At 66.5% G+C, this 25,878-nt stretch overlaps 1 protein-coding gene across 1 annotated transcript in view; it reads left to right on the top strand.

Annotated features, from left to right (window-relative positions):
- The first annotated feature begins 2,043 nt into the window (after positions 1-2,043).
- The window catches only part of LOC142823897 (arf-GAP with GTPase, ANK repeat and PH domain-containing protein 3-like), a 90,780-nt gene continuing 66,945 nt past the window's right edge, over positions 2,044-25,878 (top strand). Inside the window, exons 1-2 of the mRNA XM_075915646.1 lie at positions 2,044-2,192; positions 9,833-10,001. Of these exons, the coding sequence (XP_075771761.1) occupies positions 9,839-10,001 (163 nt within the window). The 5' untranslated portion in view covers positions 2,044-2,192; positions 9,833-9,838. The remainder of the gene's footprint in view (positions 2,193-9,832; positions 10,002-25,878) is intronic.

Below are 25,878 nucleotides of genomic sequence, written 5' to 3'. Positions count from 1 at the left end.
TATCTACACACACAGACATTATACACTCACATAAATAGCGTACATAAGATCAGCAAACAATAATCTCCCATTCAATACCCCACATGGCTCCCTTTTATACCAATTTCTGGGGCCAACACCCCCACCTAGGGGTGCAGCAGCGATCTGGCTGCTTCCCTCCAATTCGGTAATGTGACAGGGGCCGTGGCTGGGGGAGCGGCGTGTGGATGCTCGGGGCGGCGTTGGGGCAGGGGCCGTGGCTGGGGGAGCAGCATGTGGATGCTGGAGGCGGCGTTGGGGCAGGGGCCGTGGCTGGGGGCATGGCGTGTGGATGCTGGGGGAGGGGCCGTGGCTGGGGGAGCAGCGTGTGGATGCTGGGGGAGGGGCCGTGGCTGGGGGCGTGGCGTGTGGATGCTGGGGGAGGGGCCGTGGCTGGGGGCGTGGCGTGTGGATGCTGGGGGAGGGGCCGTGGCTGGGGGAGTGGCGTGTGGATGCTGGGGGAGGGGCCGTGGCTGGGGGAGCGGCGTGTGCATTGGGGTTCCCCTGTCTCCTGCACCCCCGCAGTGGCACGAACAGACTCCCCCAGCCAGTAGAACAGGGAGTTTATTGCCTCTCCAGGGTACAGCCCAGCACAGATGCAATCTGGTTCCAGGAACTGGGGCTAGGAGGCCTCAGTGCCCCCCTAGAGATGGGGGTGGCTGGGCCCTACAATCCCAGCCCCCTCCCCAGGCTGTCTCCTCCCTGCCCCCAGACAGAAACTAACCCCCTCACTCCCAGCCCTGCCCCCGGCCAGGGCAGCATCCCCCTCCCTTTGTTCCTCCCCCTGGGGGGTAGCTGGGCAGACAGGGTGAGACCCCCTTTGCATAGTGACTCCCCCCCGCCCTGCTGGGCCGTGGTACCGACAGCAGCCGGTGGGTCACCCACAGCCCCAGCCTAGAACCAGCCAGGTACCCCCCCACGTCACTGGGACTCTCACAAACAACTCAGGGAACCAGGGAAGCCCATTCCAGGCTTTGCTCTGCAGGCCACATTCCCCTGCCCTGCTCAGGCCGGGTCCCATGAAGGGTGCCAGCCGTGGCGCAGCAGCGGGGGGGAGCAGGGTCCCCAGAGGGGCGCTAGCCATGGGGCGGCAGCAATGGCTGGGTCCCAGCAGGGCGCTACCCATGGGCGGGTCCCAGCAGGGCACTAGCCGTGGGCGGGTCGAGGGCGCTAGCCATGGGCCGGTCCCAGCAGGGCGCTAGCCATGGGGCGGGGCCCAGCAGGGCGCTAGCCGTGGGCGGGTCGAGGGCGCTAGCCATGGGCAGGTCGAGGCCGGTAGCCGTGGGGCGGGTCGAGGGCGCTAGCCATGGGCAGGTCGAGGCCGGTAGCCGTGGGGCGGGTCGAGGGCGCTAGCCATGGGCAGGTCGAGGCCGGTAGCCGTGGGCGGGTCGAGGGCGCTAGCCGTGGGGCGGGTCCCAGTAGGGCGCTAGCCGTGGGGCGGGTCGAGGGCGCTAGCCATGGGGCGGGTCCCAGCAGGGCGCTAGCCGTGGGGCGGGTCGAGGGCGCTAGCCATGGGCGGGTCGAGGGCGCTAGCCGTGGGGCGGGTCCCAGCAGGGCGCTAGCCGTGGGGCGGGTCGAGGGCGCTAGCCGTGGGGCGGGTCCCAGCAGGGCGCTAGCCGTGGGGCGGGTCCCAGCAGGGCGCTAGCCGTGGGGCAGGGCCCAGCAGGGCGCTAGCCGTGGGGCGGGTCGAGGGCACTAGCCGTGGGGCGGGTCGAGGGCGCTAGCCGTGGGGCGGGTCCCAGCAGGGCGCTAGCCGTGGGGCGGGTCGAGGGCGCTAGCCGTGGGGCGGGTCGCAGCAGGGCGCTAGCCGTGGGGCGGGTCCCAGCAGGGCGCTAGCCGTGGGGCGGGTCGAGGGCGCTAGCCGTGGGGCGGGTCCCAGCAGGGCGCTAGCCGTGGGGCGGGTCCCAGCAGGGCGCTAGCCGTGGGGCGGGTCGAGGGCGCTAGCCATGGGGCGGGTCCCAGCAGGGCGCTAGCCGTGGGGCGGGTCCCAGCAGGGCGCTAGCCGTGGGGCGGCAGCGGGGGGCAGGGTCAGCCAGGGCAGGTCTGAGGGCCTCTCTTCTCCCCGGCAGGGCGTTCTCCTGAAGCGCAGCGGCAAGTCGCTCAACAAGGAGTGGAAGAAGAAGTACGTGACGCTGTGCGATAACGGGGTCCTGACCTACCACCCCAGCCTGCACGTGAGTGAGCCCCGGGCTGGCCTGCCGAGGGGGGAGCCGTGGGGTGGGGCGCCGGTCCCGGCTGGGCCTGCCGAGCGGGGCGCCGTGGGGTGGGGCGCCGGTCCCGGCTGGGCCTGCCGAGCGGGGCGCCGTGGGGTGGGGCGCGGTCCCGGCTGGGCCTGCCGAAGGGGGCGCCGTGGGGTGGGGCGCCGGTCCCGGCTGGGCCTGCCGAGGGGGGCGCCGTGGGGTGGGGCGCCGGTCCCGGCTGGGCCTGCCGAGGGGGGCGCCGTGGGGTGGGGCGCCGGACCCGGCTGGGCCTGCCGAGGGGGGCGCCGTGGGGTGGGGCGCCGGCCCCGGCTGGGCCTGCCGAGGGGGGCGCCGTGGGGTGGGGCGCCGGCCCCGGCTGGGCCTGCCGAGGGGCGCGCCGTGGGGTGGGGCGCAGGTTCCGGCTGGGCCTGCCGAGCGGGGCGCCGTGGGGTGGGGCGCCGGTCTCGGCTGGGCCTGCCGAGCGGGGCGCCGTGGGGTGGGGCGCCGGTCCCGGCTGGGCCTGCCGAGGGGGGCGCCGTGGGGTGGGGCGCGGCCCCGGCTGGGCCTGCCGAGGGGCGCGCCGTGGGGTGGGGTGCAGGTCCCGGCTGGGCCTGCCGAGGGGGGCGCCGTGGGGTGGGGCGCGGTCCCGGCTGGGCCTGCCGAGGGGGGCGCCGTGGGGTGGGGCGCGGTCCCGGCTGGGCCTGCCGAGGGGGGCGCCGTGGGGTGGGGCGCCGGTCCCGGCTAGGCCTGCCGAGGGGGGCACCGTGGGGTGGGGCGCCGGTCCCGGCTAGGCCTGCCGAGCGGGTTCCGGGGCCGGGCCGGGGCAGCGTCCCGCGGGGAGCCGAGCGGGTTCCGGGGCCGGGCCGGGGCAGCGTCCCGTGGGGAGCCGAGCGGGTTCCGGGGCCGGGCCGGGGCAGCGTCCCGTGGGGAGCCGAGCGGGTTCCGGGGCCGGGCCGGGCCGGGCCGGGCCGGGGCGGCGTCCCGCGGGGAGCCGAGCGGGTTCCTAGGTCGGGCCGGGGCGGGGCGGCGTCCTGCGGGGAGCCGAGCGGGTTCCGGGGCTGGGCCGGGGCGGCGTCCCGCGGGGAGCCGAGCGGGTTCCGGGGCCGGGCTGGGGGGGGTCCCGCGGGGAGCCGAGCGGGTTCCGAGGCCGGGCCGGGGCGGCGTCCCGCGGGGAACCGAGCGGGTTCCGGGGCCTGGCCGGGGCGGCGTCCCGCGGGGAGCCGAGCGGGTTCCGGGGCCGGGCCGGGGCGGCGTCCCGCGGGGAGCCGAGCGGGTTCCGGGGCCTGGCCGGGGCGGCGTCCCGCGGGGAGCCGAGCGGGTTCCGGGGCCGGGCCGGGGCGGCGTCCCGCGGGGAGCCGAGCGGGTTCCGGGGCCGGGCCGGGGGAGTCCCGCGGGGAGCCGAGCGGGTTCCGGGGCCGGGCTGGGCGGCGTCCCGCGGGGAGCCGAGCGGGTTCCGGGGCCTGGCCGGGGCGGCGTCCCGCGGGGAGCCGAGCGGGTTCCGGGGCCGGGCCGGGGCGGCGTCCCGCGGGGAGCCGAGCGGGTTCCGGGGCCGGGCCGGGGGGGTCCCGCGGGGAGCCGAGCGGGTTCCGGGGCCGGGCCGGGGCGGCGTCCCGCGGGGAGCCGAGCGGGTTCCGGGGCCGGGCCGGGGGAGTCCCGCGGGGAGCCGAGCGGGTTCCGGGGCCGGGCTGGGCGGCGTCCCGCGGGGAGCCGAGCGGGTTCCGGGGCCGGGCCGGGGGGGTCCCGCGGGGAGCCGAGCGGGTTCCGGGGCCGGGCCGGGGAGGCGTCCCGTCACTTTCCCACAGTCTTGGCGAGCGTGTGCGGCAGGCCCGGCTGTGCCGCGCGGCGCCAGGGAGAAGGCAGCCATTGGAGCCATTCACACAATCACCTTCTGTTAATTCTATCTGCAACATCAATTAAATTGTTTGTAGAAACTAATTGAATGTGGCTTAATCACACATGGTAATAGCTTTCCAGGCTCTGAACTCGTTGTTAATTCCAGTAATAAAATGAAATGAGAGAGCTGGCTGGGTAATTAGCGAGGAGGCTTGGGGAAGAAATTGCTCTTTTATAGCCTGCCATAAAGGCGGCGTGCTGGTGACCGCTCTCCGGCAGGCAGCCGGCGAGCGCCGCGTTTGTGCTGAGTTAGGGAAAATCCTCCAGCCCCTCTGCGATTCCCTGCCCCGGGCCGTCTCCCGACTCCTCCTCCTCCTCCTCCTCCAGCCTGGGCCAAGGGGGAAGCGGGGGGCAGCCAAGGGGGCCGCTGGCTTGGCTGCTGCTGAGGCGAAGGTCCCCAGGAGAGTGGCGGGTGGGAAGGGGGGGATGTTCCCGGCTGGGGCTAGGGTCTGTCGGGGCCGGGCGGTCAGTGCGGGTTGCCTGGCCCGTACCCCCCCCCACCTGCTGCCCTGCGCCGGGGGCCGAGCGGCCGTCGCTCCCAGGGTTGGCCTCTTCCTTGCTCCCTTCCTGAGTTCACAAGCAGATTTACACGGGGACCAAGTCGGCCGTAATCTTTCTGGTGACCTCCTTGTGAACTGGAGCAAACCCGCGAGTTCCTGCAGAACAGAGAGCGGCAGCCGCAGCTTCGCCCTGGCCGGCGGCTGACCCCAGGAGGGGTCACTGAGCCAGGCGCCTCGGTCCCAGAGCCCCTCTCTCCCGGGAGACTCCGGGGGGCTTGCGATGGCCCCTTCCTGGGAGGAGATCACATGAGAACGGCCGGACTGGCCCAGACCAAAGGTCCATCTAGCCCAGCAGCCTGTCTGCCGACAGTGGCCAGCACCAGGTGCCCCAGAGGGGATGGACCGAAGACAATGATCAAGCGATTTGTCTCCTGCCATCCTTCTCCAGCCTCAGACAGAGGCCAAGGACACCATTTTATCCCCTGACTAATAGCCTTTTATGGACCTAACCTCCAGGAAATTATCTAGCTTCTCTTTAAACTCTATTATAGTCCTAGCCTTCACAGCCTCCTCTGGCAAGGAGTTCCACAGGTTGACTACACGCTGTGTGAAGAAGAACTTTCTTTTATTAGTTTTAAACCTGCTACCCATTAATTTAATAACTTTTCTTTATCCGCCCTCTCCACACCACTCATGATTTTATAGACCTCTATCATATCCCCCCAGTCTCCTCTTTTCTAAACTGAAAAGTCCCAGTCGCTTTAACCTCTCCTCATATGGGACCCGTTCCAAACCCCTAATCATTTTAGTTGCCCTTTTCTGAACCCTTTCCAAGGCCAAAATATCTTTTTTGAGGTGAGGAGACCACATCTGTACACAGTATTCAAGATGTGGGCGTACCATAGTTTTATACAGGGGCAGTAAGATATTCTGGGTCTTATTTTCTATCCCTTTCCTAATAATTCCTAGCATCCTGATTGCTTTTCTGACTGCCGCTGCACAGACGTCTTCAGAGAACTCTCTACCACGACTCCCATCTCTTTCCTGATTAGCTGTAGCTAAATTAGGCCCCATCATACTGTACGTCACACGTGCTTCTGGCCCCGCAGCCCCGACTGCAGGGACTAGCTGGGGGCTGAGCTAGGGGAGAGGCCACGGGAGCTGAGTGTCTGCCAGAGCGGCTCCTGCCTGCAGCCTGGGGCGAGAGCGGCCCGTCGCCGGAATGGGTCCCAGAGAGGAAGGGGGCGCTCCTGGGGCTGCCTCCCGGGAGTGGGGATCTGGGAGAGAGTTCCCACCTCCATGGGAAGGAAGGAACTAGGCTGCCTGGCTCGGGGCATTGAGTCCTGACCCATCCCTGGCTCGGGACGGGGCTGCCTGGCTCGGGGCTGGCATTACGACACATGGAGCCCCTCACCTCTAGGCGAGCTGCCCGGGTAGCTCAGAGGAGTGTGAGAGGAGCCGGAGGAGGAAGGGGGGCTCGGAAGTGAGACTGAGTTCTGCGCCCGTGCGGTACTTGCGGCCGTCGGGCCGTGGCTCCTGCGCCCGTGCGGTACTTGCGGCCGTCGGGCCGTGGCTCCTGCGCCCGTGCGGTGCTTGTGGCCGTCGGGCCGTGGCTCCTGCACCCGTGCGGTGCTTGCGGCCGTCGGGCCGTGGCTCCTGCGCCCGTGCGGTGCTTGTGGCCGTCGGGCCGTGGCTCCTGTGCCTGTGCGGTGCTTGCGGCCGTCGGGCCGCGCCTCCTGCGCCCGTGCGGTGCTTGTGGCCGTCGGGCCGTGGCTCCTGCGCCCGTGCGGTGCTTGTGGCCGTCTGGCCGTGGCTCCTGCGCCCGTGTGGTGCTTGTGGCCGCCGGGCCGTGGCTCCTGCGCCCGTGCGGTGCTTGTGGCCGTCGGGCCGTGGCTCCTGTGCCTGTGCGGTGCTTGTGGCTGCCGGGCCGTGGCTCCTGCGCCCGTGCGGTGCTTGTGGCCGTCGGGCCGTGGCTCCTGCACCCGTGCGGTGCTTGTGGCCGTCGGGCCGTGGCTCCTGCGCCCGTGCGGTGCTTGTGGCCGTCTGGCCGTGGCTCCTGCGCCCGTGCGGTGCTTGTGGCCGCCGGGCCGTGGCTCCTGCGCCCGTGCGGTGCTTGTGGCCGTCGGGCCGTGGCTCCTGCGCCCGTGCGGTGCTTGTGGCCGTCGGGCCATGGCTCCTGCGCCCGTGCGGTGCTTGTGGCCGTCGGGCCGTGGCTCCTGCGCCCGTGCGGTGCTTGTGGCCGTCGGGCCGTGGCTCCTGCGCCCGTGCGGTACTTGCGGCCGTCGGGCCGTGGCTCCTGCGCCCGTGCGGTGCTTGTGGCCGTCGGGCCGCGCCTCCTGCGCCCGTGCAGTGCTTGTGGCCGTCGGGCCGTGGCTCCTGCGCCCGTGCGGTGCTTGTGGCCGCCGGGCCGTGGCTCCTGCGCCCGTGCAGTGCTTGTGGCCGTCGGGCCGTGGCTCCTGTGCCTGTGCGGTGCTTGTGGCCGTCTGACCGTGGCTCCTGCGCCCGTGCGGTGCTTGTGGCCGTCGGGCCATGGCTCCTGCGCCCGTGCGGTGCTTGTGGCCGTCGGGCCGTGGCTCCTGTGCCTGTGCGGTGCTTGTGGCCGCCGGGCCGTGGCTCCTGCGCCCGTGCGGTGCTTGTGGCCGTCGGGCCGTGGCTCCTGCACCCGTGCGGTGCTTGCGGCCGTCGGGCCGTGGCTCCTGCGCCTGTGCGGTGCTTGTGGCCGTCGGGCCGTGGCTCCTGCGCCCGTGCAGTGCTTGTGGCCGTCTGGCCGTGGCTCCTGCGCCCGTGCGGTGCTTAAAGCCGCCCGGCCGTGGCTCCTGCGCCCGTGCGGTGCTTGGGGCCGTCGGGCCGTGGCTCCTGCGCCCGTGCGGTGCTTGTGGCCGTCGGGCCGTGGCTCCTGCGCCCGTGCGGTGCTTGGGGCCGCCGGGCCGTGGCTCCTGCGCCCGTGCGGTGCTTGTGGACATCGGGCCGTGGCTCCTACGCCCGTGCGGTTCTTGTGGCCGTCGGGCCGTGGCTCCTGCGCCCGTGCGGTGCTTGTGGCCATCGGGCCGTGGCTCCTGCGCCCGTGCGGTGCTTGCGGCCGTCGGGCCGTGGCTCCTGCGCCCGTGCCGTGCTTGTGGCCGCCCGGCCGTGGCTCCTGCGCCCGTGCGGTGCTTGTGGCCGTCGGGCCGTGGCTCCTGCGCCCGTGCGGTGCTTGCGGCCGTAGGGCCGTGGCTCCTGCGCCCGTGCGGTGCTTGCGGCCGTAGGGCCGTGGCTCCTGCGCCCGTGCGGTGCTTGCGGCCGTCGGGCCGTGGCTCCTGCGCCCGTGCGGTGCTTGCGGCCGTCGGGCCGTGGCTCCTGCGCCCGTGCGGTGCTTGCGGCCGTCGGGCCGTGGCTCCTGCGCCCGTGCAGTGCTTGCGGCCGTCGGGCCGTGCCTCCTGCGCCCGTGCGGTGCTTGTGGCCGTCGGGCCATGGCTCCTGCGCCCGTGCGGTGCTTGTGGCCGTCGGGCCGTGGCTCCTGCGCCCGTGCGGTGCTTGTGGCCGTCGGGCCGTGCCTCCTGCGCCCGTGCGGTGCTTGTGGCCGTCGGGCAGTGGCTCCTGCGCCCGTGCGGTGCGTGGCAGGCCGTGGCTCCTGCGCCCGTGCGGTGCTTGTGGCCGTCGGGCCGTGCCTCCTGCGCCCGTGCGGTGCTTGCGGCCGTCGGGCCATGCCTCCTGCGCCAGTGCGGTGCTTGCGGCCGTCGGGCCGTGGCTCCTGCGCCCGTGCGGTGCTTGCGGCCGTCGGGCCGTGGCTCCTGCGCCCGTGCGGTGCTTGTGGCCGTCGGGCTGTGGCTCCTGCGCCCGTGCAGTGCTTGCGGCCGTCGGGCCGTGGCTCCTGCACCCGTGCGGTGCTTGCGGCCGTCGGGCCGTGGCTCCTCTGCGTGTGCGGTGCTTGTGGCCGTCGGGCCGTGGCTCCTGCGCCCGTGCGGTGCTTGTGGCCGTCGGGCCGTGGCTCCTGTGCCTGTGCGGTGCTTGCGGCCGTCGGGCCGTGGCTCCTGTGCCTGTGCGGTGCTTGTGGCCGTCGGGCCGTGGCTCCTGCGCCCGTGCCGTGCTTGTGGCCGTGGGGCCGTGCCTCCTGCACCCGTGCGGTGCTTGTGGCCGCCGGGCCGTGGCTCCTGCGCCCGTGCGGTGCTTGTGGCCTCCGGGCCGTGGCTCCTGTGCCCGTGCGGTGCTTGTGGCCATCGGGCCGTGCCTCCTGCGCCCGTGCGGTGCTTGCGGCCGTCGGGCCGTGGCTCCTGCGCCCGTGCGGTGCTTGTGGCCATCGGGCCGTGGCTCCTGCGCCTGTGCGGTGCTTGCGGCCGTAGGGCCGTGGCTCCTGCGCCCGTGCGGTGCTTGTGGCCGTCGGGCCGTGGCTCCTGCGCCCGTGCGGTGCTTAAAGCCGCCCGGCCGGGGCTCCTGCGCCCGTGCGGTGCTTGGGGCCGTCGGGCCGTGGCTCCTGCGCCCGTGCGGTGCTTGTGGCCGTCGGGCCGTGGCTCCTGCGCCCGTGCGGTGCTTGGGGCTGCCGGGCCGTGGCTCCTGCGCCCGTGCGGTGCTTGTGGCCGCCCGGCCGTGGCTCCTGCGCCCGTGCGGTGCTTGTGGCCGTCGGGCCGTGGCTCCTGTGCCTGTGCGGTGCTTGTGGCCGTCGGGCCGTGGCTCCTGCGCCCGTGCGGTGCTTGCGGCCGTCGGGCCGTGGCTCCTGCGCCCGTGCGGTGCTTGTGGACATCGGGCCGTGGCTCCTACGCCCGTGCGGTTCTTGTGGCCGTCGGGCCGTGGCTCCTGCGCCCGTGCGGTGCTTGTGGCCGTCGGGCCGTGGCTCCTGCGCCCGTGCGGTGCTTGTGGCCGCCCGGCCGTGGCTCCTGCGCCCGTGCGGTGCTTGTGGCCGTCGGGCCGTGGCTCCTGCGCCCGTGCGGTGCTTGCGGCCGTAGGGCCGTGGCTCCTGCGCCCGTGCGGTGCTTGCGGCCGTCGGGCCGTGGCTCCTGCGCCCGTCCAGTGCATGCGGCCGTCGGGCCGTGGCTCCTGCGCCCGTGCGCTGCTTGCGGCCGTCGGGCCGTGGCTCCTGCGCCCGTGCAGTGCTTGCGGCCGTCGGGCCGTGCCTCCTGCGCCCGTGCGGTGCTTGTGGCCATCGGGCCGTGGCTCCTGCGCCCGTGCGGTGCTTGTGGCCGTCGGGCCGTGGCTCCTGCGCCCGTGCTGTGCGTGGCGGGCAGTGGCGATCTCTGTGCGGGCCTGACGTACGTCTCTCTGCCATAGGATTACATGCAGAACGTCCATGGCAAGGAAATCGATCTGCTGCGAACCACCGTGAAGGTGCCAGGCAAGCGGCTCCCCAGGGCGACGACGGCGACAGCCCCCAGCGCCAGCCCCAAAACCAACGGGCTTGCCAAGGAGCGGAGCAGCCTGCAGTTCCCAGGAGGCGCAGGTAAGGGGAGGGCTCTGCGGCTGCGGGTTTCCTAGCACAGTCACAAGCCGACCATGCACGAGAGTCCCGGAGTCCCTGGGCCTCCGCTCTTCCCGCGGCCTGGAGCACAGCGATCCGGGGTCTGCACGGGGCGGGAGCGTGGCCTGAACAACGGCGATGAGCCAGGGCATCAGGGAGGCCAACAGTTTCCTCCAGCGTCCTTCCAGGCTGCCCCCTGCCCAGCCCCACACTCACATCTGCCCTCAGGTGCTTATCCTCCCCGTGGCGGGCCCAGGGGGTGCGTCCTGCCTTTGGCCCGTGTGGCGGCCCGTCGGGGAGCCCCGACCCTGCACCCCCGCCGCAGCCAGCGGGGACTCTGCTGGTCGGCAGAGCGGAAGGGACACTGGTTCTCAGGACGCGGCGCTAGCACAGACACTGAGAGCCGACGAGGTTGTTCCTCTCGGGGGAAGGGCTCCCGGGCCCTGATCCCCCCTTTCCGGCTCGGTCTCCTTCTCATCCTACCCAGCCGAGACTCACTCGCACTCCCTCCAGCCAGCCCCACCTCTGACCTTGGCCTCTCCCTCTGGGGACAGGGCTGGGAGCGGCTCTGGTTGGCCCTTGGGTGTCTGGGCCCACAGACTGCGGGGAGTCGCACACAGCACCGCACAGCACAGCACAGCACAGCCGGGCAGACAGCCCCCCACGTCACAGCCCATCTGTCTGTTACGGGCACAGGCGGGGAGGGCGAGTCCTTTGCTGGGTGTGTTCCTGAGGGGAGTGGGGGGTTCACCCGGCCGGGGAGCGGCGGGACGCTCTGGGTCTGGGGGTTCGTACCAGCACTGCAGTTGGCTCCTGGGAAGGCTCCGGCTCCTGCCCAGAGGAACTGGGTGTGCTAGTCCTTCCAGGGGGTGCGACTCCCAGCGTGTGCCAACGGGGTGTGCTCTGCCGGCCATGTGTGCACGAGGCGGCACGGCAAGTTCTCCTGGGCACTGTGACACAGGCAGGGTAGTCCTGGAGACAGGACTGTCCCAATGCCCATGAGAGCTCCCTGTGCCCGTTGACAGGCTGCGGCGCACCGGAGCGCTCTCCGTGTCCCTGGCAGGCTGCGGCGCACCGGAGCGCTCTCCGTGTCCCTGGCAGGCTCCGGCGCACCGGAGCGCTCTCCGTGTCCCTGACAGGCTCCGGCACACCGGAGCGCTCTCCGTGTCCCTGACAGGCTCCGGCGCACCGGAGCGCTCTCCGTGTCCCTGGCAGGCTCCGGCGCACCGGAGCGCTCTCCGTGTCCCTGGCAGGCTCCGGCGCACCAGAGCGCTCTCCGTGTCCCTGGCAGACTGCGGCGCACTGGGACCTTTCCACCATCTTTCTCAATCTGTCAGACTGACAAGCATGTGGCTACTTGGTTGTTCCGTCACCCATTTAAAATGTCAGCACAGCATTCACTTTCTTCCTATTGTCCGGAGCTTCCCCATGTTCCAAGACTTCCTGAAAACGAGCATTAATGGTCCAGGCAGCCCCTCAGCCAGCTCTTTTCAAACTCTTGGGGCCAGGTTCCCTGGCCCGGCTGACACACAAATATCTAATGTTTTACATTTGCCTGTGTTATTGGGGGAACCAAAAGGGTTTACTCTTCAGCACGTGGTTATGTCTATGCCATCGTGAGTCTGTGCGTCCAAAACCCGAGTCTACTGGTCCTTGAGTGGCAGCCGCCGGGCTGCTCCGGCAGAGCAGCCATTGACAGCCTGGGACCCTGCCACCGGGTGTGTAATTGGCAGTGCGTCCAGGGTCCCTGCTTGGTCTAGACACGCTGCTTAGAGTTGGAGGGGGCAGCAGAAAGTTGTCTGTGCAGCTCAGCAGCTCCTCAGTCAGCTGTGATGACGGTCCTTGTTCCCGGCCCCGTTCCTGCCCGCTCCAGCCCGGCTCCCTTTCCTGGCTGCTGACTTTGGCTGAGAAGAGATGCAGGAAATCTCCCTCCCAGCCTTCACCCCTGTGCTCGGGTCCCTGGCGGGGGCGCGGCCGAAATCCCCAGGCAGCAGGGACGGGAGTGCCCCAGGAGCCAGTGGGGGGCTGGGTTCTTGGCCGCACAGTGGCAGGGGAAGGAGGGGGTTTCCCTGCGCTGGGGACACACTGGCAAAGCGGTTGTGGGGCGAGATGCCAGACCCGTCCGCGCCAGGCCACTGCTGCTCCTCGGAGAGGGTGGGGAGAGAAGCTCCGGAACTGCAGGACGCCGACTCCGGGAACGTCCCCTCCATGTCTTCGGGGGGAACGGGAGGTCGCCGTCACAAGGCTCCGAAATGCCAGGGGGCGGCGCGCAGTGCGACTTGCCGAGCTGCCCTCCAGCGCCGGCGGAACGAGCAGGTTGACTCTGCTGGTCGTGGCCCGTTGCGTGAGCCACTGCTCCATGCTCCCTGTCTCCGCCCGCCCGCTCCGGAGCCGCGCTGAGCCCCGGGCTGCCGAGCCACTTGTGACCACTTCCCCGGGAGCGCCCACCACTCCCTTCCCCCTTCTGCGGGTCTCAGCAGTCCCAGCCGTCCGTCAGCCCGAGCAGCCCCCTCCATGGTGCAGGGGGGCCCAGGCCCGCCCACTGCCCTGGGCCCCACCCAGGGACCCTCTGGCAGCAGCTGCCCCTGCCCTCCTCTCTCCCCTTCTCTTCCGCTCCCGCTGACCCTGCCACCTTCTTGGCCCCCTGAGCCTGCCCAGCGCTGCACCCGCCCTGAGCCAGGCCTGCACCCTCCCCTCTGCCCTGCAGCCTTTTTAGAGGGCCCAGCCTGGCCCTGATTGGCTGTTTCTAGCTGCGCTCTGATTGGCTGGGTTTGCACAGGCTCCCTCCTGCCTGCTTTTACCCCGTCTGTTGCCAGAGTGGGGCAGCAACTTCACTACAGACAGAGATTCCGCCCCCTCCCCAGGGAACCCAGCCCGGCGCTTCCCCACCCGCCTAGGGAAATCGTTTTTCCTAATCTCCAACACTGCAACTTGAGCCCATTGCTCCTCGTTCTGCCCCCATTGAGAACAGCCTCTCTCCAGCCTCTCTGGACCCCCCTTCAGCGGGTCGCAGGCTGCTCTCAAGTCCCCCCTCGCTCTGCTCTTCTGCAGACTGAACAGACCCAACTCCCTCCGCCTCTCCTCATACGTCAAGTGTTCCAGCCCCGCAGCATTTCGGTCGCCTCCGCTGGCCCCTCTCCAGTGTGACCACATCCTTTCTGTGTGCGTGGGGGGGGGGGGGGGGCAGAACTGGACACAATACTCCAAAAAACCCAAGCACACAGTAAGAGATCCAAAAAAGTGCCACCGTGGCTTAACAACAAGGTAAAATAAGCAGTGACAGATAAAAAGAGTGGAAGTCAAATCCTAGTGAGGAGAATAGAAAAGAGCATAAACTTTGTCAAATTAAGTGTAAAAATCAGTGTCTGAGAGTCTGTAACGCTGAAATTCCTGCTGTTCCCTCTGGGTGGCGCTGTTGCCTCCCTGGCTGTTCCCTCTGGGTGGCGCTGTTGCCTCCCTGGCTGTTCCCTCTGGGCGGCGCTGTTGCCAGAAATGCTGGCTGTTCCCTCTGGGTGGCGCTGTTTCCAGAAATGCTGGCTGTTCCCTCTGGGCGGCGCTGTTGCCAGAAATGCTGGCTGTTCCCTCTGGGCAGCGCTGTTGCCTCCCTGGCTGTTCCCTCTGGGTGGCGCTGTTGCCAGAAATGCTGGCTGTTCCCTCTGGGCGGTGCTGTTGCTGAAATGCTGGCTGTTCCCTCTGGGCGGCGCTGTTGCTGAAATGCTGGCTGTTCCCTCTGGGCGGTGCTGTTGCTGAAATGCTGGCTGTTCCCTCTGGGTGGCGCTGTTGCCAGAAATGCTGGCTGTTCCCTCTGGGTGGCGCTGTTGCCAGAAATGCTGGCTGTTCCCTCTGGGCAGCGCTGTTGCCAGAAATGCTGGTTGTTCCTTCTGGGCAGCACTGTTGCCAGAAATGCTGGTTGTTCCCTCTGGGCAGCGCTGTTGCTGAAATGCTGGCTGTTCCCTCTGGGCAGCGCTGTTGCCAGAAATGCTGGCTGTTCCCTCTGGGCAGCGCTGTTGCCAGAAATGCTGGTTGTTCCCTCTGGGCAGCGCTGTTGCTGAAATGCTGGCTGTTCCCTCTGGGCGGTGCTGTTGCTGAAATGCTGGCTGTTCCCTCTGGGCGGCGCTGTTGCTGAAATGCTGGCTGTTCCCTCTGGGCAGCGCTGTTGCTGAAATGCTGGCTGTTCCCTCTGGGCAGCGCTGTTGCTGAAATGCTGGCTGTTCCCTCTGGGCAGCGCTGTTGCCAGAAATGCTGGCTGTTCCCTCTGGGCGGCGCTGTTGCCAGAAATGCTGGTTGTTCCCTCTGGGCAGCGCTGTTGCTGAAATGCTGGCTGTTCCCTCTGGGCGGTGCTGTTGCTGAAATGCTGGCTGTTCCCTCTGGGCGGCGCTGTTGCTGAAATGCTGGCTGTTCCCTCTGGGCAGCGCTGTTGCTGAAATGCTGGCTGTTCCCTCTGGGCAGCGCTGTTGCTGAAATGCTGGCTGTTCCCTCTGGGCAGCGCTGTTGCCAGAAATGCTGGCTGTTCCCTCTGGGCGGCGCTGTTGCTGAAATGCTGGCTGTTCCCTCTGGGCGGCGCAGGGGGCATGGCGGCGCATCGGGAACCCCGCCCCTCACCCCGTCCTGCAGGGGGCGTGGCGGCGCGTCGGGGACCCCGGCCCTCACCCCGTCCCTCACCCCGCCCTGCAGGGGGCGTGACGGCGCGTCGGGGACCCCGGCCCTCGCCCCGTCCTGCAGGGGGCGTGGCGGCGCGTCGGGGACCCCGGCCCTCGCCCCGTCCTGCAGGGGGCGTGACGGCGCGTCGGGGACCCCGCCCCTCACTCCGTCCTGCAGGGGGCGTGTCGGCGCGTCGGGGACCCCGCCCCTCACCCGGTCCTGCAGGGGGCATGGCGGCGCGTCGGGGACCCCGGCCCTCGCCCCGTCCTGCAGGGGGTGTGGTGGCGCGTCGGGGACCCCGCCCCTCGCCCCGTCCGCAGCCAGGCGGGGCTCTCAGCCGGGCCGTAGAACGGAGGGTTAGCGCTGCTCAGAGAGCCAGGGCAGAGCCTAGTCACAGGCCCCTGGACCCCCCTGTCTGGACTTAGTCTGCTCCCTTCATGCTTCCCTCCGCCAGCCCCCAGCAGCTGGTCCCCGAGCCCCCAGGCGGCCACGCCCCGGCTTTGTTCAGATTCCTCCACGTAGGCCAGGTGTCAGGCAGCTGGGCCAAGCCTATTTGCCTCCCTCAAGGACCCCCCCCCCCTTCCCCCCCCACACACAGAGTCTCTGCAGAGCAGCATAGGCCAATAGGGGTCACCCACAGCCCAACACGGCAACCAGTGACTGCAGAACCAGAGCGGATCCAGGCCACAGGGGCGTACAGCCCTCCCCCCCCCCACACACACACACGAGGTATTGAAAACCTACTGTAAGAACAGCCAGGCGGGGGCAGCACCCGTCCATGCAGCCCAGCGTCCTGTCTGCCCGCCATGCCCCGTGCCAGAGGGAGTGAACACAACGGAACCATCACGAGATCCCTGGCGCCCATTCCCAGCTCCTGGCAAACAGAGCGTGGGGACACCAGCCTGGCTCTCAGCCATCGATGGACCTAATCTCCGTGAGTTTATCTAGTTGTTTTTTGAACCCTATTAAAGTCTTGGTCCACACAACCTCCTCTGGCAGGGAGTTCCACAGGTTGACTGCGCGCTGAGTGAAGAAAAACTTCCTTTGGTTTGTTTTAAACCTGCTGCTTATTATTTTGATTGGGTGACCACAGTTTAGTTTATTGAGGACACAGTGACATCGGAACAGCCAGGCTGGCCTACTTAGCCCAGCACCCTTCTTCTGACAATGCCTCAGACAGTCTGAACAGGACAACGTAGTGAACAGTCCACCGCTGTTCTTCAGCCCGGGGTTCTGACAGTCAGCGTTTCAACACGCCCAGCGCAGGGGGCTTATAGCCCTAACCACCATGGCTAGGAGCCAGCGAAGGACCTGACCTGTCCTCCAGGATCCAGTCCTTTCTTGGAACTCAGTTATCATTTTGTCTTCACAACATCCCCAGGCAGTGAGTTCCACAGATTCACAGTGTGTTTGGTAAAAAAGAACTTCCTTATGCTTCTTTTATACTGGTTGCCTGTCAATTTCCTTGGGTGACCCCTGGCGCTTGTTATGTGCAGGGGTAAATAACCCTCTTTTCTCCACACTTTTCATGAATTTCTTCACCTGTCAGTCAACGCTGAGTCACCGCTTTTCCAGGCTGAACACGCCCAGTCTCTCAGTCTTTCCTCACGTGGGAGGCGCTCCGTGTCCTGCATCATTTTCATGGAATCCTAGCACCCTAGCACGGGCAGGGACTGCGAGAGGCGAGTCCAGTCCCGTCCCTCAGGCAGGACCCAGCACCGTCTAGCTCTGCCCTTGCTGGCGACTGTCCAGCCTGCTTTGAACTGTCTCCAGGGATGCAGACGCCACAGCCCCCCAGGCAGTTTATCCCAGTGTTCCATGCCCCGGACAGGCAGGCAGCGTTTCCTAATGTCCCACCTGAACCTCCCTGGCTGCTTGTCCTGTCCTGGCCCTGCCATTCAGTTGGAATGGATCTGCTTGGCCATGCGTGGTGCGCGTGGGTGTGTGCAGCGGCCCTAAGGCCTGTGCTCTCTTGAGCCACTTCCTAGTGGTTCCAGCCGGCTGTTTGCCTTCGTGCCTGCGCTGGGCTCTGGGCGGCTGTTCGCAGAGAGCCCGCCCCCGTGAGTCGAGCAGTAGCAGGCCAGAGCGGGGCGCTGGGCACTGGGGTTTTCCAACGGGCGTCACTTGCCGTGTGTCCACGTTACACGTCATCAGCCGTCTGGTCCCCACACACCCAGCAACTTCTCAGGCCGACTTGGCATCGGCTCGCTTGGCCACCCCACGGTGTAACCGTTTTCCAGGGTATTTTTAATTTGCTGACTAGGACTGATCCAAGGGCAGACCCCTGGGGACATCACTGTTCCCTCTCTCCACTCTGAAAACTGCCCACTTCTTCCTGCCCTTTGTTTCCTGCCTTTTCCCGGTTACCGGCCCTTCCCTCCTTCCCGAGACAGGACACTGCCTAAGAGCCTTGGGTGAGAAATTGTGCCACGGGCTTTTTGACAGTCCAAGTATGCTCTGGCCACTGCAGCCCCCTTGTCCGCATGCCGCCTGTTGTGAACGTTCCCGGCCCGTGAGTGTCAGGATCGCTGCCGCCTGTTGTGAACGTTCCCGGCCCGTGAGTGTCAGGATCGCCGCTGCCGCCTGTTATGAACATTCCCGGCCCGTGAGTGCCAGGATCGCCGCCGCCTGTTGTGAACGTTCCCGGCCCGTGAGTGCCAGGATCGCTGCCGCCTGTTGTGAACGTTCCCGGCCCGTGAGTGTCAGGATCGCTGCCGCCTGTTGTGAACATTCCCGGCCCGTGAGTGCCAGGATCGCCGCTGCCGCCTGTTATGAACGTTCCCGGCCCGTGAGTGTCAGGATCGCCGCCGCCGCCTGTTGTGAACATTCCCGGCCCGTGAGTGCCAGGATCGCTGCTGCTGCCTGTTGTGAACATTCCCGGCCCGTGAGTGCCAGGATCGCTGCCGCCGCCTGTTGTGAACGTTCCCGTCCCGTGAGTGCCAGGATCGCTGCCGCTGCCTGTTGTGAACGTTCCCGGCCCATGACTGCCAGGATCGCTGCCGCCTGTTGTGAACATTCCCGGCCCATGAGTGCCAGGATCACTGCTGCTGCCTGTTGTGAATGTTCCCGTCCCGTGAGTGCCAGGATCGCTGCTGCCGCCGCCGCCTATTGTGAACGTTCCCAGCCCATGAGTGCCAGGATCGCTGCCGCCGCCTGTTGTGAACGTTCCCGGCCCATGAGTGCCAGGATCGCTGCTGCCGCCTGTTGTGAACGTTCCCGGCCCATGAGTGCCAGGATCGCTGCCGCCGCCTGTTGTGAACGTTCCCGGCCCATGAGTGCCAGGATCGCTGCCGCCGCCTGTTGAGAACGTTCCCGGCCCATGAGTGCCAGGATCGCTGCTGCCGCCTGTTGTGAACGTTCCCGGCCCATGAGTGCCAGGATCGCTGCCGCCGCCTGTTGTGAACGTTCCCGGCCCATGAGTGCCAGGATCGCTGCCGCCGCCTGTTGAGAACGTTCCCGGCCCGTGAGTGCCAGGATCGCTGCCGCCTGTTGTGAACATTCCCGGCCCGTGAGTGCCAGGATCGCTGCCGCCTGTTGTGAACATTCCCGGCCCGTGAGTGCCAGGATCGCTGCCGCTGCCTGTTGTGAACGTTCCCATCCCGTGAGTGCCAGGATCGCTGCCGCCTGTTGTGAACATTCCCGGCCCGTGAGTGCCAGGATCGCTGCTGCTGCCTGTTGTGAACATTCCTGGCCCGTGAGTGCCAGGATCGCTGCCGCCGCCTGTTGTGAACGTTCCCGTCCCGTGAGTGCCAGGATCGCTGCCGCCTGTTGTGAACATTCCCGGCCCGTGAGTGCCAGGATCGCTGCCGCTGCCTGTTGTGAACGTTCCCGGCCCGTGACTGCCAGGATCGCTGCCGCCTGTTGTGAACATTCCCGGCCCATGAGTGCCAGGATCACTGCTGCTGCCTGTTGTGAATGTTCCCGTCCCGTGAGTGCCAGGATCGCTGCTGCCGCCGCCGCCTATTGTGAACGTTCCCAGCCCATGAGTGCCAGGATCGCTGCTGCCGCCTGTTGTGAACGTTCCCGGCCCATGAGTGCCAGGATCGCTGCCGCCGCCTGTTGTGAACGTTCCCAGCCCATGAGTGCCAGGATCGCTGCCGCCGCCTGTTGTGAACGTTCCCGGCCCATGAGTGCCAGGATCGCTGCTGCCGCCTGTTGTGAACGTTCCCGGCCCATGAGTGCCAGGATCGCTGCCGCCGCCTGTTGTGAACGTTCCCGGCCCATGAGTGCCAGGATCGCTGCCGCCGCCTGTTGTGAACGTTCCCGGCCCATGAGTGCCAGGATCGCTGCCGCCGCCTGTTGTGAACGTTCCCGGCCCATGAGTGCCAGGATCGCTGCTGCCGCCGCCGCCTATTGTGAACGTTCCCAGCCCATGAGTGCCAGGATCGCTGCCGCCGCCTGTTGTGAACGTTCCCGGCCCATGAGTGCCAGGATCGCTGCTGCCGCCTGTTGTGAACGTTCCCGGCCCATGAGTGCCAGGATCGCTGCCGCCGCCTGTTGTGAACGTTCCCGGCCCATGAGTGCCAGGATCGCTGCTGCCGCCTGTTGAGAACGTTCCCGGCCCGTGAGTGCCAGGATCGCTGCTGCCGCCTGTTGAGAACGTTGGCCTCGCGGGAGCTGCCCTGGCCCAGGGACAGGCCGCAGCGCCAAGCTACAGAGCACAGTTCCTGAGTCTGCAGGTCCCTGTCTGGTTCCTGGGGAGCTCTGTGGTGATGCCGTTTGGTGCTGGTGACTTACTGCTCTTGAATGCATCGGTTTACGTGACCCTCCTCCGTCTGGGCCAGCGCCTCAGCGGTGTCCCCTGAAGGAGGGGGTCCGGGTGGGGCCCGAGGGCAGGTGCTAGCTTGCTGGAGTCTCCTTTGTCACGCAGCACGGTCAGGATGGCTGCAAGCGCCGCTCCACAAGCAGCAGTCCCGGAGGTTCCTGGAGCGTCCCTGGCTCCGCTCCGCAGGGATCCGAGGCGCAGGCTCTGCAAAGCCGGGAGGGGCGCTGAGAGGCGGCTGAAGCTGAACTGGAGGCAAGGGGGATCCCACAAACTGGATAAGACTCCAGCCCCCAGGCGGGATTGGCTGATCTCCTGCATTCGCCTTCAACCCGCTCCCCCGAGCGCCTGCCCCTGGGGCAGGGGTGGGCTGTGAGTCAGGGCCCCGAGCGACCCGCCCATCAGACTGAGGGGTTCCCAGCCTGCGCTGCAGCCAGCGAGCTGCTCCCGCCAGTGCACAGGGCCCGTGGCAGGGGCTGGCAGCCGCTATGCCGGGGCCCGGCGGTTCAGTGCGGAGTCGGTCTGTGGTGAGTGGCGTTTTCAGCAGAGCCCAGGGTGTAGCCAGGACCCACCCCTGAGCCTACCCCACCCTAGCGCTCCAGCTGGGGGGCGGGCCCAGGGCTCACCCCCATCCTGCCTGCCCCCCTGACCCTCCTTCTGGCCCCTCCTCCCCGAGTCGGGGCCTGCCCAAGCGAGCCCGTCTGGCTACGCCCCTGCGTGACGGCGCGTCAGCCCCGCCCTGAACCCCGTCCGCAGCCAGACGGGACTCTCAGCCAGCAGGTCGGTTCCCAGAGACACGGCCTAGCTTAGGGTCGATGGTAACGCAGGAGCCAGGGCAGAGCCCTAGTCCTCTCGGGGGCAGGGGCCTCACCCCCTTCCTTGGTCTGAAACATCCCCCTCCGCCTAGCCCGGCCGAGACTGACTCCCCCCCCACAGCCCCTGCTCACTGGCCCAGCAGCCCCGCCTCCTCCAGTGTCCTCCTTCCAGGCCCCAGGTGCGATCTGCTGTCCCCTGGGCCTCAGGAGGTGAGAGACTGAACATACTGCCCCAGTGAGTCACACCCAGTCTCCCCTCCTCAGTGCTACGGTGCCTGGGGAAACTGAGGCACCCACCCGCCCACACACAGAGTCACCCAGAGCCGCATAGGACAGTAGGATCACACAGGAGCCCATGAGACAAATGGGGAACGCAGCACCCGAGTGAACACAGGATTACAAGAGTAGACAGCCCCCCTTACGTCACATCCTGCCAGAGCTGGGGAGGGTCAGGGCTGGGTGACTCCGTCAAGCGAGGGGGGGCCCAAGAGCAGTGCAGGGAGGCACTGGGAGTCCTAAGTGGAGCACAGGATCTGGTCCAAGAGGTAAATAGAACTGGACTGCTTGGAAATAGTGGCCATAATGCAATAAAAGTTAACATCCCCGTGGTGGGAAAACCCCTCAGCAGCCCAGCGCTGCAGCATTTCATTTCAGAAAGGGGAACGACACACAAAGGAGGAGGTTAGTTAAACAGAGATGAAAAGGTCCAGTGACAAAAGTAAAATCCCTGCAAGCTGCACGGACACTTTTCAAAGACGCCATAAGAGAGGCCCAACTGAAATGTAGACCCCAAATGAAAAACCACAGGAAGAGACCCAAGAAAGTGCCCCTGTGGCTTAACAAGCAGGTAAAAGAAGCAGAGAGAGAAAAAGACGCCTTTTCAAAAGTGCAAGTCAGATGCTAGTGAGGAAAATAGAAAGGGGCATAAACTCTGTCAAACGAAGTGTAAACACAATTAGAAGGCCAAAAAGGAGTTTGAAGAGCAGCTAGCCCAAAACTCCAGAAGTAACAGCAGAATGTGTTTTAAGGGCATCAGAAGCAGCAAGCCGGCGGGGCCCTGGGACGCTGGAGATGCTAAAGGAGCCCTCAAAGGTGATAAAGCCGTTGCAGAGACGCGAAATGAATTCTTTGCTTCAGTCTTCACTGCTGAGGATATTGGGGAGATTCCCAAGCCTGAGCCGTTCTGTAAGGTGACAGATCTGAGGCATTGTCCCAGATTGAGGGGTCATTAGAGGAGGGTTTGGAACAAATCGACAAACTTCCCAGTAACAAGTCACCAGGACCAGATGGCATCACCCAAGGGTTCTGAGCGAACTCCAATGGGAAATTGCGGAACTGTTAACCATGGTTTGTAACCTGTCCTTTAAACCAGCTTCCCTACCTAACGACTGGAAGGGAGCCAACGTGACCCCAGTATTTAAAGTGGGCTCCAGCGGGGACCCTGGCAATTACAGACCGGTCAGTCGGACGTCAGCGCTGGGCAAAGAGCTGAACCGACAGGAAAGACTCAAATGGTCAGACACGCGGGTGAACGTCATTTGCTGGGGGAAGTCGACATGGTTCCTGTAGAGGGGAATCCTGCCTCACTGATCTGCTGGGGTTCTGTGAGGGGCCAAGGGGTCCCGTGGATCTAGTGGACTTGGGTTTCCAGTATCAGAGGGGAGCCGTGTCAGTCTGAGTCTGCAGAACAGCGAGGAGTCCTGTGGCACCTTGGAGACCACCAGATGTATCGGAGCAGACGCTTTCGTGGGCAAAGACCCACTCGGTCAGATGCTTGATGCTGGATTTCCAGACAGCCTCTGCCAAGGTCCCTCCCCAAAGGCTCGCCAGCAAAGGGAGCTGTCCTGGGAGAAGAGGGAAGGGCTCTCACCGACTGGGAACTGGTCACAAGACAGGGACAAAGGGGAGGAAGAAACGGTCGGTTTTCCGAGAGGAGAGAGGGAACCAGTGGGGTCCCCCAAGGGGCTGTCCTGGGACCATCCTATTTAACCCATTTATAAATGATGAGGAAAAAGGGGGAAACAGGGAGGAGGCAAAATTTGCCGATGATCCCAAACTGCTCAAGATAGTTCAGACCAAAGCAGAATGTGAAGAGCTTCAAACAGAATCTAGAGGGGATGGGAGCAATGGGGGGGGGGGGGCTGGGAACCAGAGGGTACAGGAGCAGTGGGGGGGGGGACTGGGAACCAGAGGGGATGGGAGCAATGGGGGGGGGCTGGGAACCAGAGGGTACAGGAGCAGTGGGGGGGGGGGGAGACTGGGAACCAGAGGGGATGGGAGCAATGGAGGGGGGGGCTGGGAACCAGAGGATACAGGAGTAGTGGGGGGGGGCTGGGAACCAGAGGATACAGGAGCAGTGGGGGGGGGACTGGGAACCAGAGGGGATGGGAGCAATGGGGGGGGGCTGGGAACCAGAGGGTACAGGAGCAGTGGGGGGAGGGGCTGGGAACAAGAGGCGATGGGAGCAGTGGGGGGGGGGCCTGGGAACCAGCAGATATGGAAGCAATATGGGGGGGCCCTGGGAACCAGTGGGGGCGGGAGCAGTGCAGGGGGGCCCTGGGAACCAGCGGATATGGGAGCAATATGTAGGGGGTACCTGGGAACCGGGGCAGATGGCAGCAGTACTGGGGGGGGTCTCTGGGAACCAGAGGGAATGGGAGCAGCGGGGTGGGGACTGGGAAGTAGAGGGGGGAAGTGGGGGACGACTGGGAAGCAGGGGACAGGAGGAATGGGGGGGACTGGGAAGCAGAGGGGGAGAGCAGGGGGGACTGGGAAGCAGGGGACAGGAGCAATGGGGGGGCTCTGGGAACCAGAGGATAAAGGAGCAGTGGGGGGGGGGCTCTGGGAACCAGAGGATACAGGAGCAGTGGGGGGGGGGGGCTCTGGGAAGCAGAGGATACAGGAGCAGTGGGGGGGGACTGGGAAGCAGAGGATACAGGAGCAGTGGGGGGGGGACTGGGAAGCAGAGGATACAGGAGCAGTGGGGGGGGGGCTCTGGGAACCAGAGGATACAGGAGCAGTGGGGGGGGGGGACTGGGAAGCAGAGGATACAGGAGCAGTGGGGGGGGGCTCTGGGAACCAGAGGATACAGGAGCAGTGGGGGGGGGGGCTCTGGGAAGCAGAGGATACAGGAGCAGTGGGGGGGGGCTCTGGGAACCAGAGGATCCAGGAGCAGTGGGGGGGGGGGGGATCTGGGAACCAGAGGATACAGGAGCAGTGGGGGGGGGCTCTGGGAACCAGAGGATACAGGAGCAGTGGGGGGGGGGCTCTGGGAACCAGAGGATCCAGGAGCAGTGGGGGGGGGGGGATCTGGGAACCAGAGGATACAGGAGCAGTGGGGGGGGGCTCTGGGAACCAGAGGATCCAGGAGCAGTGGGGGGGGGGCTCTGGGAACCAGAGGATACAGGAGCAGTGGGGGGGGGGGGCTCTGGGAACCAGAGGATCCAGGAGCAGTGGGGGGGGGGCTCTGGGAACCAGAGGATACAGGAGCAGTGGGGGGGCTCTGGGAAGCAGAGGATACAGGAGCAGTGGGGGGGGACTGGGAAGCAGAGGGGGCGAGCTGGGAAGCAGGGGACGGACGCAGCGCGGGGGGGCGGCCCCAGGTGTCACTGTCCCCGCACCGCAGTCCGAAGCGGTTGGGAGCTGCGTTCGGGGGGCTCACTGCCCGGGCCCTCGCCCCCCCTCCAGGCCAGGTCCTGGGGGCGCCGCCCCGACGCTGGTTCTGCGGAGGGGGGCTGGGCTGCGGCGCCCGCTGCGCTCATGTCACGTCGGGCTCCGTCGATGTTAACATCTCATTATCTTTGTTACTGTAATTACATTATCCGCTGCTTTATGCAGAATTATTCTCCGAGGACTAATTGATGGCTCCATGTTTAATTCATTAATCATTAGCATCAAATTCGACAATTACAGTGCACACTGATTGTGGAATTTCAAATGTAATGAGGGGAGAATTAACAAAGCGAAGGGAACCCTGGCTCCGGCTCACTGCGGCTCGCCCGCCACGGGGAGTGGCAGGAACGCACCATGGGGCCGGGGCCGGGACCCCACAGCCCTGGGCCCAGCCGCAGCCGGGCTCCAGGAAAGAGACAGTCCCTGGCAGGCCAGGGCAGGGCCCAGAGAGAGCTCCCGGCCCCCCGGGGGGCTGGCCAGTGCCAGGGGCGCCCCCCATGGGCCGGGCAGCCCGTGTGGGGCCCAGCCGTGGGGCCGGCAGAGGGTCGTTTCTCCTGCCTGCTCCCCGGCTCTGCTGCTTTCGGTGCCAGGCATGGGCGGGGGAAGGGCTGCCCCGCAGGACTCCCCGGCAATTCCCTTTCCGCATTCCTGCCCCCTGCTGCCCTCTTGGCTGCCAGCCCCTTGAGCCCTTCTCTGCCAGAGCCCCCGGCCATGCGGCTGCCGCAGGCAGGTCGCTCGCCTCCGCCCCGGCCCCACTGGGCGGCTCCCTCCTCAGCTGACTGCAGGTTGGGCTCGGGGCAGGCTGCAGGGTGTATCGCTAGCAATCAGTAGTGACTGCGTGTGCCGGCGGAGGGAGACACACTAGTGCCAGGCCAGGGGGGGGCGCTAGTGCTCACTGTTGCGTGTAAAGGCTGTGTCACTAGCAGTCCATAGTGACTACGTGTGCAGGCCAGGGGGAGGCGCTAGTGCTCACCGTTCCGTGTAAAGGCTGTGTCACTAGCAGTCCATAGTGACTACGTGTGCAGCCCAGGGGGAGGCGCTAGTGCTCACCGTTCCGTGTAAAGGCTGTGTCACTAGCAGTCCATAGTGACTGTGTGGGGAGGCGCTAGTGCTCACCGTTCCGTGTAAAGGCTGTGTCACTAGCAGTCCATAGTGACTGTGTGGGGAGGCGCTAGTGCTCACCGTTCCGTGTAAAGGCTGTGTCACTAGCAGTCCATAGTGACTGTGTGGGGAGGCGCTAGTGCTCACCGTTCCATGTAAAGGCTGTGTCACTTGCAGTCCGTAGTGACTGCGTGTGCAGGCCAGGGGGCAGGCGCTAGTGCTCACCGTTCCATGTAAAGGCTGTGTCACTAGCAGTCCATAGTGACTACGTGTGCAGCCCAGGGGGAGGCGCTAGTGCTCACCGTTCCGTGTAAAGGCTGTGTCACTAGAAGTCCATAGTGACTACGTGTGCAGCCCAGGGGGAGGCGCTAGTGCTCACCATTCCGTGTAAAGGCTGTGTCACTAGCAGTCCATAGTGACTACGTGTGCAGCCCAGGGGGAGGCGCTAGTGCTCACCGTTCCGTGTAAAGGCTGTGTCACTAGAAGTCCATAGTGACTACGTGTGCAGCCCAGGGGGAGGCGCTAGTGCTCACCGTTCCGTGTAAAGGCTGTGTCACTAGCAGTCCATAGTGACTACGTGTGCAGCCCAGGGGCAGGCGCTAGTGCTCACCGTTCCGTGTAATTCTGTGTCACTAGCAGTCCATAGTGACTACGTGTGCAGCCCAGGGGGAGGCGCTAGTGCTCACCGTTCCGTGTAAAGGCTGTGTCACTAGCAGTCCATAGTGACTACGTGTGCAGCCCAGGGGGAGGCGCTAGTGCTCACCGTTCCGTGTAAAGGCTGTGTCACTAGCAGTCCATAGTGACTACATGTGCAGCCCAGGGGGAGGCGCTAGTGCTCACCGTTCCGTGTAAAGGCTGTGTCACTAGA

The sequence above is a fragment of the Pelodiscus sinensis genome, unplaced genomic scaffold (genome assembly GCF_049634645.1).
Source record: "Pelodiscus sinensis isolate JC-2024 unplaced genomic scaffold, ASM4963464v1 ctg209, whole genome shotgun sequence".
Classification (NCBI taxonomy): domain Eukaryota; kingdom Metazoa; phylum Chordata; order Testudines; family Trionychidae; genus Pelodiscus; species Pelodiscus sinensis.
This window is presented reverse-complemented; position numbering and strand designations above follow the sequence as displayed.